General features: G+C 42.1%; 1 protein-coding gene across 1 annotated transcript in view; it reads left to right on the top strand.

Annotated features, from left to right (window-relative positions):
* The window catches only part of RELN (reelin), a 389,713-nt gene that overhangs the window by 54,207 nt on the left and 322,814 nt on the right, over positions 1-12,692 (top strand). Inside the window, exon 2 of the mRNA XM_087722293.1 lies at positions 6,219-6,329. Within this exon, the coding sequence (XP_087578419.1) occupies positions 6,219-6,329 (111 nt within the window). The remainder of the gene's footprint in view (positions 1-6,218; positions 6,330-12,692) is intronic.

The raw sequence follows: 12,692 nt of genomic DNA, 5'->3' as shown, positions 1-12,692 counted from the left end.
TAAAAGCCATAGTACAATTAAAATAAGCTTATACATAGTCCCTGACTTATAATAGTTCATATAGTGACCACTTGTGCCAATATTCTTTCTGTTGTATGGCACTTTCAGCATGTATTACTATATGATTAGGAATGATTGACGGAGTTGCATCAGTGGTGAGATTCAAATTTTTTTACTACTAGTTCTGTGGGCGTGGCACGGCTTGATGGGCGTGGCAGGGGAAGGATACTGCAAAAATCTCCATTTCCTCCCGAAATCGCTGGGACTCGGGAGGAAGAGAAGAGATGGGGGCGGGGCCAGCCAGAGGTGATATTTACCGCTTCTTCAAACTACTCAAACTTTCCACTACCGGTTCTCCAGAACTGGTTAGAACATGCCGAATACCACCTCTGAGTTGCACGCCAACTATTTGTATGTCACCAATGTGCTCTTTATACCAGTTTTTTTCTCTTAAGTTGCAATTTTGTGTAAATTGTATAGATTTGTCCCCTAGTTCTTGGTCCCAGACAATTTTTGAGTAGTAAATTGTGAGGTTTATTTTGTTTCTAAGGAAGGTCATGGCTTTCTAAAGAAGTATTAGGTAAAAGCTATAATCTCTTAATTGCAGCACCCAGAAAATACTGATGGATTTTCGTGGGAGAGAAGCAAGCAACTACAATGCCATTTCTCTGGGTTTTGTTCCGTTTTGCAAAACGGAGGGGGGGGAAAGTGGTGTAAGCCTTTGTTTAGGCTTAAGACATCAAAGCACTCATTAATTCTCTAATCTGTCAGAAGGACACCGTCAGCCCACCTACTTCCAGCTAGTATTCGCTTGAGTTCAAGGCCTTTGTTGCAGAAAATGCACAGTAATATCACTCGTCTACAATGCTGTTTACGAACGTCCGTTTTCATTTTTCTTAGCTAAGGCGATTCAAACAGAGCGTTTTCAATACTCTCTTCTGTGGGAACAACTAGTAGCACCCCCAACAGTCGTTGTTAAAGTAAATATTCAGAAAGCAGGCGCTGCCACGTACGTAGCAATATTTTGCAAAAGTTATTCAGATGAGATGCAAATCCTTTTTCATAAATCGGGAGGAAACCCGCGAGAAAGAGGACAGAACAGGGCAGATGGGGAGAGCCGCGTTGCTGTAGCGGTTAAGTTATTGACCTTGAAACCAGGAGGCTGAATTAGATGATGAGGGGTGGGGGAAAAGAGACCCCCAATCCCTGTAGGGAACCTAGTAAGATAAGGCCTTTGGGGGCACAATGGAGGAAGCCTATAGGAACCCAATGGGGAAGAGGTAAGCAAGAAAGATACTGCAACATCCCTATGATTGCTCATAAGGATGAACATCTATGGGGGGGCATCACGGTGGCCCTAACTTTGGGATCTGGTTGCAAGTAGGGTTTTTTGGGGGGGGGGTCTGTCATGTGATTGAATCATCACTAAGTGACCTGTCATTAATTGAGGACTACCTGTAGCTTTTTTTTTATGTTAATCCCTTCTTATCTGGTTATTGGTTGCTGGAGGAGATGAGTTCAGGTCTTCTTGCTTCCTTCGCAGTGTTTTTATTGCACCTTATAAATGGCGTGCAAATGTGTCTTATCCCTATGTGCCTATTGACATCAGGCAAACAATCCAGGGGCGAGTTCCGGTTTCTGGTACTGCCGGTTCGCTCAGGGACGTGATTCGCGTGCACACACTTGATGTGTGCTACCTGCGCATGTACAGGTGGCGGGATCTATAGCGCTGCCGATAGAACTGGAAAAAACCAAGGTGGCGGGATCTATAGCGCTGCCGATAGAACCATTTCGGGGTGTGTGGTGGACCGAGTTGCTACCTATTCGGCCGAACCGGTTGTTTAGGAACTCACCTCTGAAACAATCAATAATACCTAACGAAGGAACTATCAGGGAGAATAACAAAGCTTAATTCTTAATAAATGATTTCTAGCATTATTTTCATATCAGAAGCAAACAGCAAATATTGGTTTAATCAGTAAATTATATAGTAACATAAGCAATTCATAATAAAAGCAAATAGCCACTATTGATTCATATACTAGCAACAAAGCAACCAAGATGATGAGGGGACTGGAGGCTAAAACATATGAAAAACGGTTGCAGGAACTGGGTATGTCTAGTTTAATGAAAAGAAGGACCAGGGGAGACATGATAGCAGTCTTTCCAATATCTCAGGGGTTGCCACAAAGAAGAGGGAGTCAAACTATTCTCCAGGGCACCTGAGGGCAGAACAAGAAGCAATGGGTGGGAACTAATCAAGGAGAGAAGCAACTTAGAACTGAGGAGAAATTTCCCGACCGTTATAACAATCAATCAGTGGAACAGAATTTGCCTCCAGCAGTTGTGAATGCCCCAACACTGGAAGACTTTAAGAAGATGTTGGATAGCCATTTGTCTGGAACGGTATAGGGTTTCCTGTCTAGGCAGAGAGTTGGACTAGAAGACCTCCAAGGTCCCTTCCAACTCTGTTATTCTATTCTATTCTATTCTATTTCTATTCTATTCTATTCTAAATACTCCTTCAAAAGGGCTCTGGAGTCATATGACCTCCCTCCCTCCCTCCTCATAGCTTTATCAGTGATGTATTTAAATTGAGCTACTGGGAAATTTAGGTACTTTGTGACATAGGACTCATCCACATAGTGTTGCCGATGGTGTCATAACAGAGAGTTACAGGCACACCCATGTACTGCTCTGCTATTTTCATTTTAGTCCCTAACTATGCTGCTGGGAGGTATTCGTGGACCTGTTGTCCTCCATGAGATGGGATCTGGTTGCCTCTCCCTGGTTCTTTCTACTAGTCCCACTAGAATCCATTGGGAGACACACGTTCTGGATCCCTTCAATGAAAAAAAAATGTCATTGTATGGAACTCTGGAAGCAGATCTTGTCTGTCACAGCATCTTCCTTCTGGAACACCAGATTAGATTTGAAGACAGGATCTGTCCGGAGGTCGGAAGGCTTTTTGTCGACTATTTTATCTGGCTTGATTCTCGGTGAGCATCATAGGATTTCCCCGCTCTCTCTCTCTCTTTTTGCTAATATTGGTTTTTTGCAATAGTGGCAAATAGAATATTATAGTGTTAGCCAACCTTTTCGGCACCAAGTCCCCAAACTGGAACTTGCGTGCATGCGGACCGGCCAGCTGATCTTCGTGGGCGCCAGAGCTGGAAAACAGGCTGAAAAATGTCCAAAAAACCCCAGGCCGTTTTGTGGGCGGAAAATGGCTGAAAAACAGCCTGAAAATGCCCCCAAAATGGCCTGGTTTTTTGGCCCGTTTTCAGGCCGTTTATTGGGCCAAAAACGGCCTGGAAAATGGCCTGAAAATTGCCTGGTAAACAGCTTTGGCCATTTTTGGGGGGCATTTTCTGGCACTCTTGTGCCCATATAGATCAGCTGGCCAGCACCAGAAACTAGAAGAGCAGCTGGCAGCACCACTCTTACCAGTGGTGGGTTTCAAAAAAAATTCGAAACTACTCTGTGGGTGTGGCCTCCTTTGTGGGAGTGGCTTGCCGGCCATGTGACCTGGTGGGAGTGGCTTGCCAGCCATCTGTTTTCTTTCTTTCTTTCTTTCTTTCTTTCTTTCTTTCTTTCTTTCTTTCTCTCTTTCCTTCCTTTTGTCTCTCTGTCCCTTTTTCCTTTTTTTCTTTCATCTCTCTCTCACTTTTTCTTTTTTCTTTTTTCTTTTTTTCTTTTTTTCTTTTTTTCTTTTTTTCTTTTTTTCTTTTTTTCTTTTTTTCTTCCTTCCTTCCTTCCTTCCTTCCTCCCTCCCTCCCTCCCTCTCTCTCTCTCTCTCTCTCTCTCCCTCTGTGTGTGTGTGTGTGTTTCTGTGTGTTTGTGAGTGGTGGGTTTCAAAATCTTTTGGAACCTCTTCTGTAGGTGTGGCCTGCTTTCTGGTGGAACCTCTTCTAACCGGTTCGGTAGATTTGACGAACCGGTTCTACCGAACTGGTGTGAACTGGTAGGAACCCACCTCTGACTCTATCCGACAGAAAGGACTCTGCATGCCACCTCTGGCATGCATGCCATAGTTTTACCATCACAGGGATATTATGCCTCCCTGGAAATAAGATCAGGTCTTATATTATTTTTTTCTCTCCAAAAAGGTGCACTAGTGCTTATTTTCCAGTTAGGTCTTATTTCCGGGAAAATATGGTACAAGTTTGTTTGTTCAGTGACAATTTTAATTGGGGCTTATTTTTGGGGTAAGGCTTATATTACAAGCATTCTGAAAATCACGCTAGAGTTTATTTTCCAGTTGGGTCTTATTTTCGGGAAAACACGGTAGAGCAAACCTTCATCCTCAATGTTGGTTTTATTATATTGGTCCTTTGGTGTTTTATTAGTTGATAAAAATATAAAATGCAGAAGTTCAAAGAAAAACGAAAGCAAGGGAGGAAAAGGGGAAGAGGGAAAAGTGTAGGATAAAGGGGAAAAGAGAAAGAAAAGTATTAACTTCCAACTCCTTTTGGTGCAGTAGAATAAGATATTAACATTCAAGCTCAACTTTTTAGTTTTTACATAATAATATATACTGGCCATTTCTCTAACAACAAACCCATCTAATCAGCAAGACCCAAAATCAAAGCTTTGCATTGATTAAATACATCGATAAATGAAAGGATTTGATTGCTCTGGGTCCAAAGAAAGGCTGGGGGAATTGTTCTTTTGAAAACGAGGGTTGCTTTAGTTTGCTTTTTTAAATTAAAAAAAATTACTGCATGATATTAAAAGATATTTAATATCCTACGCTCTTGTATGGAGCAGAGGTTTGGGGTCTATACTCAACCACAGTCCCAGCATTTGAGATGTATTTTGGGTGTGGATTCAAGAACATCCGCTACAGCGGTTAGAGCCGAATTGGGAATTTGTACAATTCATGCACTATCCAAAATTAGAGTATATAACTACCGGGGCAAAATCAGTGAAATACTGATAGACTCTTCAAGTTATGTCTTCTAGAGCAAATAAAATTACAGTCACAAATCTCCTGGATCACCAAACTAACATCTTTCGTAAGAAGTTGGAGCCTTCCTCTCTCTTGCGTAATAGTAGAACAACTAAAAAATAAATAAATCCAGAGCTGCCCAAAGAATTAACGATATAGAAGCACAAAATGATATCGCTAGTATCCTTAGTAAGGTAGGTAACTTGAAATGGCTGAGCAAATACGAAACATGCTTTTCAAGTAGACAGCTATTTGAAGTTACAACTGCCAAAACATCTTAGGGAGATATTTACACGAGCGAGATTCTATATACTCTACAGTGAGCATCTCTCCATTTGTGGAGGGGCCGAGGTAGAGGATTTGGCTCGCATCCTATTTGATTGCTGCTTGTATAAGGCGGTAAGAGACAGGTACCTTGGTCCACATACCAAACAAAGGATCCATTGGGATCCCCATATCAAAACAAGTTTACTTTATGTGCCTCCAGAGCCAGAAAACACCATTTAGCACAACACAGTACTTGAGCAAAATGGTTCGGTTGAGATCAGTGGTGGGTTTCAAAAACTGTTCGAACCTACTCTGTGGGTGTGGCCTCCTTTGTGGGGGTGGCTTGCCGCCCATGTGACCGGATGGGAGTGGCTTGCCGCCCATGTGACCGGATACGAAGATGCCGACGACACTTGTCAGAACCACCTTAAATTACCTCACACACAGCACTGGCATGCATAAGAATATGATGTAAACTTGTTTTTTAAAAGGCATCTTTGGTTTGCGTTAAAGCAACTTCAACACACGCAATGTTCTGATTGCACCACAAACGCAGAAGTCATCCTTACCTTTCGCAGAGGCACTGAGTTTTATAAATAGGAGCATGATAGTGTAGAATAATCATATCCAAGGACCAGTGGTGGGTTTCAAAACATTTTGGAACCTCTTCTGTAGGTGTGGCCTGCTTTCCGGGTCCACTGTTGGAACCTCTTCTAACCGGTTCGGTAGATTTGACGAACCGGTTCTACCGAATAGGTGCGAACTGGTAGGAACCCACCTCTGGTTGAGATCGGCATACATGGGATGGATTGGGGTAGATTACTTATGTATGTATTACATTATATTGTACCTTATCCTACAACTATTGTATTTTATCCCAATCTTATTTTAAATTGTTTGTATAGGATTTATTGGTGATATGTCCTTGAACCTGTGTGCTTTGATATGGCCTAAAGGCTAATCAATAAAGCTTATTATTATTATATTTTTCCCCTTTCAGTGACTATTTCAACAAGCACCTTTTTTGATGGCATATTAGTCACAGGACTTTATACATCGACCAGTGTTCAGACTTCGCAGAGCATTGGTGGGTCCAGTGCATTTGGATTTGGTAAGTCCAATCTTTTTTTTTTCTTGGAATGAGTTTTACAAATATAATAATTGACCTAACAGTACTCACTTTCATTTATCTTGTTTTAGAGAATTTCCACTTTTACTAAACACAGGTGGAGGAATACTTCTCAGTACAGTATAGAATACGGTCTAGGTTGCAGCAATGCCGACAACCACTAGATGGCAGCCAAGAGATGAAGAAAACTCTCTCTGCTGCCATCTAATGGTTGGCAGATTTTATAGACCCGCTCCTATGCTGCTATTCTTCTCAATGAAAAAGTCATCCTAAAGGCTATTTAGCATTGGAGTCACATCCTTGAAATGTTTACATATGTCAAAACATTCAGATGGCAAAGAGCATTTACCGTATTTTTCAGAGTATAAGACGCACCAAGATTTTGAAGAGGCAAATTAAAAAAAAAGTTTTTGCACTCTGCAGGCCCCCCCAAAATGGTCTGCTTTTCATGAAAATGGACCCTTTTTTTTCCAAAAAAGAGCATGCATAGCCTTTAGGGGGCTAATAGAGTGCTGCTGGGGGGGGGGGCAAAATTGAGCAAAAAAAAATGGTCAATTGTTCGCTCATTTCTGCCCTCCCCAACCCCCAGGAGTACTTTGCAAGCCTCCTAAAGGCTATGCACAGCCATTTCGGTGAAGGGGGCGGGGTTTCGGGAGGCAAAAAATGCTGTATTCAGTGTATAAGATGCACCCAGATTTTCAGCCTCTTTTTTGAGGGAAAAGGGTGCGTCTTATACTCCTAAAAATAAGGTAAATCATGGTCTAATTGGGGATTAAGGAAATAAGTTGTCTATTGCTTTTGTAATTTAAGCAGGCAAGGTTAATAAGCAATGCAAACCTAATAGGCAGACAAGAAAGAACTGGAGAAATATATCTTGTGAAGGTTATTTCTTTTTGGTGTAGCATCATGTCTGAATATAGGTTATTATTACTGCCTGCGTGGTCACTTCCTGTAAGGGTTTGGGTTTTGGGTATCTAAAAGACCCCATTCTCAAGGAAATGCCATCTGTCCATTTGCGACAACTGAGTACTGTTGAGGATCCTGCTTGTAGCATGTCATTAGCTAGAGTTTTCGCTGGATTTGAGGTCAGTTCCTCCAGTTGTAAGGAGGGGAAGGAAAATCCCTCAGTGTGGTTCAAATCCAACCTCCCTTCCATTTGTAACCTTACCTGCCAGCTTCCCCATTGACTTTCTGGGGGAGCCTGGAGAAGTTTGCAAATAGAGACTATACGATCGCAGGGCACTTAACAACCGGTTGTAAATGTGAAATAGTTGCCAAGAGCTTGAAATACGTTCATGTTATTCTCTCTCTCTCTATCTCTCTTTCTCTCTCTCCACCTTTCCACCTCTCCACCTTTCTCTCTTTCTCTCTCTCTCTCCACCTTTCCACCTTTTCTTTCTCTTTCTCTCTCTGTCTCTCTCCACCTTTCCACCTCTCCACGTTTTTCTCTCTTTCTCTCTTTCTCTCTCTCTGTCTCTCTCTCTCCACCTTTCCACCTTTCTCTCTCTCTCTCCCTCTCTCGACCTTTCCACCTTTCTCTCTCTCTTTCTCTCTCTCTGTCTCTCTCTCTCCACCTTTCCACCTCTCCACCTTTTTCTCTCTTTCTCTCTTCTCTCTCTCTGTCCCTCTCTCTCCACCTTTCCACCTTTCCACCACCTTTCTATCTCTCTTTCTCTCTGTCTCTCTCTCTGTTTCTCTGTCTCTCTCCTCTCTCTCTCTCTGCCTTTCTCTGCCTCTCTCTCTATGAATGAATGAATGAATGAAATGAAAGTGCTTTGTGGTCCATAAACCACCCATTGTGAGGCTCTTGCGACCTGGAAAGGTCATTAAATGACCAGTCAGAAGTCAAGGATGATATGGCCGCTCCAAATCATTGAGATTATCTGGGCCATAAACCACCCATTGTGAGGCTATTGTGACTTCCAAAGGTCATTAAACGACCACTAATACGTCAAGGACTAAATGATGCTCCAAGTTATTCAGATTATATGTGGTTCATAGGCCCTATAACACATCCAGAATCATTAGCAAACGGTAAGGTATTAAGAGGTAATTAATGTTGGATGCTATTGGGATAACAGGGATTGATTTGGGTAAGAGGCCTGGAGTGGACATAGATCAATCCAAAATCAATCAACATTTCAAACAGTACATTTTGCCAGAGGTCAACTAAGGATGCAGCATGGCAACTTTTAAAAAGAATAAACTAAGGGAAATCAATTCCTAGGCCGACATTGATCTAAAATAATAATTCACAGGGGTGCATATTATATACTAGCATGAAAGACAAGGAATTGAAGAGGAGCAGAGAAGAATGGCTCATCCCATGTGTATTTAAAGGATATTTCTGAGCAGCAACTGATGCTGGTTTTATTTTCTGAGAATGTTTATTGTGATCCAGAAGCTGTTGTGGCCCGCCAGATTCGAACAGTGAGGAGGTGTGGGGGGAACATGGGCCAGCCCTGGAGTCTGGAGAAGGCTCTGATGGGGGCTCTCTGTCGGAGGCAGAGAGGGGGCCAAGGCCATATGCCAGTTATCAGATGCCTTCAGAGTCAGACATCAATGAGGCAGAGGAACAGCTGGAGCCTGTTCCCAGTGTGCGCATGCGCAGAGTGGCCAGACGAAGGGAACAGCTAAAGAACAGGGGTTGACTTGGGAGTGAGGCCACAGGTGGACAATGAATGGCCCCTCCCAGAGGAAATAAAAGGAGCGAAAGAGGAGTGGAGTTTGCAGGAGACAATTAGTTCGCTAAATTGGTTTGTGACTCTCCCGAGACTCCTTGCCAAGTCTTGCAGATTATTGGCCTTTCAGCTCTCCAAGCCAGATAAGGTCTGTGACCATAAATCCTCCCTTGAAAGACTTTGCTGGATATGAATGAGTAGAATTCACAGGAAATTAATAAAAGGTTTTTTTGTTGGCACCAGGAGTTTGCTCGGAAAGCCTCGGTCAGAACACATGAGCGCATGCATTTTCGATACCGTTTCTTTATAAAGGATTGAAATTGCTCCACTTTCCTTGTTTCAAGTTTCATTAGAATTTGTATGCCGCCCACTCCCATAGGGACTCTGGGCGGCTCACAACAGACAAGCAATATTTAATTTTAAAAAATGGAGATAAAAAAAATAAAAATACAGTATTAAAATTCATGTCACTCATTCCATCTAAACGGGGCTGGATATCAGTCAACAGCCCCAGGCCTGCTGGAACAGCCAGGTCTTGACGGCTTTACGGAAGGCCGGGAGAGTGGTAAGGGTCCGGATCTCTGCCGGTAGATCGTTCCACAGGGCCGGCGCAGCAACAGAGAAGGCCCTCCCCCGGGGAGTCGCCAGGCGGGCATTGTCCGGCTGACGGCACCCGGAGGAGGCCCAACCTGTGCGATATTGTTGGTCGTTGGGAGGTAAGTGGCAGGAGGCGGTATCTCAGGTAGCCAGGTCCTAAACCATGAAGGGCTTTAAAAGTAAGGACTAGCACCTTGTTTACTTTGTGACAAACTAAATGGGCTTTAGGACCCACCAGGGACTTCTGCCAGAAACCAAACAGATGGTCAAGTGGGGAAAAAAACAACCCTGGGCTTTCTCATTACAACAGTTGGGGGGAAATTTTAATAGCCCCCCTCCCCCATTTGCCTGGTGCTGTATCTAATACTCTCTGAACTGCCACTTTTCAGTTACAAATCAACAACCTCCATGTATATTTTAATAGGGATTATTATCAAATACAAGTTACACAGAAGATTATACCAGCTCTCTCTACTGCTAATTAACCAAGTTGAAATAATCACAGAGTTCTGGGATAATTGGAAAGAAACCCTGTTCTTTTGCCAGTGCATAATTACTAATTAACGGGAGATAAAATATCTGCATAGCGTCATAGCTGGAAGAATCTGTTAACAGTTAATTAAATTGTGAACAGGGTCCAAAGTGACATTGGTCAGCAACATTCAGATTTTCACTTTCACTTGGTAAGTTCCCCCCACTATAATCAACTTTCCGAATCAGTTATGAGGATGCCGGGAGTGAAAATTGTAAAGTTAATGGCATTGCTAAGTTGGGTTTAATATACTTATGATTTAAAAAAAAAAGATCCTTTGAAGTATATAAATGTTCACTGTCCTGGAATCTATGAATAATATTTTAGAATGAGACCATTAGTAATTGAGATGAATATTTTCCAACCTAAAAACTTCTAGATGTATTGAATTCAACTGGCAGAATTCCCCAGCCAATAATGGCCATTGGTGAGAATTCTGAGAATTGAAGGCAAGATTTTAAAAAGTTACCTAAATTAGGAAAACACTGATCTGTTAGTAATTAGTATTTTTTCCACCTTGGCAGCTTTAAGTGCACACATCTTAACTAAAAAGTTTCAGAAGCATTGTATTAGATAGTATCAATAAATATTTTTTAATTTGCACTTCTACACTACAAATTTGTTAATTTGCACTGTTATCTATCACTTCAAGTATTTGGGATTTTCTGCAATTTTCAAGTAATGTATGTTGCAGGGCATATTTTGCATGTTTTTTCCAGCTGGAAAACCAAGGAGTCTACGAAATACCATGCAAAATATGCCCTGCAACATACATAGGATAAACGAACAGGAGAATAAATGCACGCATTGTAGAACACAAGAACGCAGTAAGAAAAAGAAAAGAAAAGATACAGGACATGAAATTAATTTTGAAGGAACCAAATTAATCTCCAAAACTTCAACAAGAGAATAATTATGGAAGCTATCGAAATAGAGAAATACCCTCACAACATGAATAAACGTGACGATACCTCCCGCCTACCAGACATCTGGAAACCAGCCCTAATCAACAAATGAGCCCCACCCACCACCTAGGCCGTTACAACACGAGACAACAACGGACAAACAGCCAGCACCAATCAGCACCAATCTACCAACCACACAGCCTATCAATCCACTTACTGAAACAAAGCCAATACTCCCCACCCCACCCCCAAGATTTGTAGAATACAATATATGTGTGTGTGTGTGTGTGTGTATGTGTATGTATGTATGTGTATGTATGTATGTATATATGTATATGTATGTATATAGGTATATATGTGTATGTATGTATGTATGTATGTATGTATGTATGTATGTATGTATGTATGTTAGTATATATTTTTTTGATTGTCTCTTTAGAGTGGTAGGTATACATTATTGGTCTCCATGTGTCTGTTGATGGCTGATTTATCTGAGTGCCAGGATTCCAGGAATTCTCTAGCATTGGGCTTGGCTTGGTCTAGGACAGGGGTGTCAAACTGGATTTCATTGAGGGCCGCATCAGGTTTGTGTTTGACCTTGGGGGGGGGCAGGGTTGATGTGGCCAGCTCTTTGTCACTCATGTTGGGGGCGCCTGTGGAGACCCGAGTGCTCTGCCAGTGAAAACGGCCTCCCAAGCTCCATTTTTGAATGCCACGGCTTCCTGCAACTCTCCGTCAACCCTCTGCTAGCAAAAATGGAGCTCAGGAGTGGCGCAGGGGCCCTCCTAAGCCCCGTTTTTGCTGCAGACCGGTCCTTCACTGCAAGGTGGCCCCCTGGGCCCGATTTAAGAACCCCCATGGGCCAGATCCGGCCCCTGGGCCTTGAGTTTGACACCCCTGCTCTATTGGGATCATAAGGGAGATTGAAGGAGATGTTTAAAAAGAGAATATGAAATTCTCTCACTCACTGTAAGTTTGATAGGTTTAGAACTTGCCTAAGTATTTTTTTTTGTTTTTCTTCTTTCTTTCTTCCAAAGAATTGTTTTTATTTTTTTATTCTCTTGCATACCATTTTAAGTATACATTCACATAATTGTTATTCTTCTTTACATTTATCATTCCTTTATTATTTCATTTAATAAGTTATAACGTACTGTACATTTTGGGTTGCTTTATTTATCATTCCTTTCTTCTTTTGTAACACCTCCTTGTTTTCCGTTTCTTTTCTCCCTCTCTTCTCTACTTTCCCCCTTCCTCCTCTCCTTCCCCTCCCTTCTTCCCTTATCTTTCTCCTACTCCTGCTCTTCCTCTTCCCCTTCCTACCCTCTCTCCTTCTCTTTCTCTCCCTTCCATCCTCCTCTCCCTATCTCTTTCTTCTTTCCCCTGTTTTCCTTTCCTTGTCTCCTCTTCCTTTCTTTTTGTATTATTGTTGGTGTATATTTCAAAACAGTTTATGTTTCCTTGGGATTGTACTTCCGTCAGACCAAATATAATTTAGTATCATTTCTTATTCTCTTACCTTCGCTAGTCTACCCTAGTTATGTTTCCCCCCCCCACTTTATATCTCGTTCTTGAATATATACTTATATTTTTAATATTTTCTTTTCTGTTTTCCCCTTCTCCCCCCACG

The sequence above is a fragment of the Thamnophis sirtalis genome, unplaced genomic scaffold (genome assembly GCF_051295495.1).
Source record: "Thamnophis sirtalis isolate CommonGarterSnake01/CBP01778 unplaced genomic scaffold, rThaSir2_p1.2 scaffold_9, whole genome shotgun sequence".
Lineage (NCBI taxonomy): Eukaryota > Metazoa > Chordata > Lepidosauria > Squamata > Natricidae > Thamnophis > Thamnophis sirtalis.
Note: the sequence above shows the minus strand (reverse complement) of the source record. Positions and strands in the feature narration are given on the sequence as shown.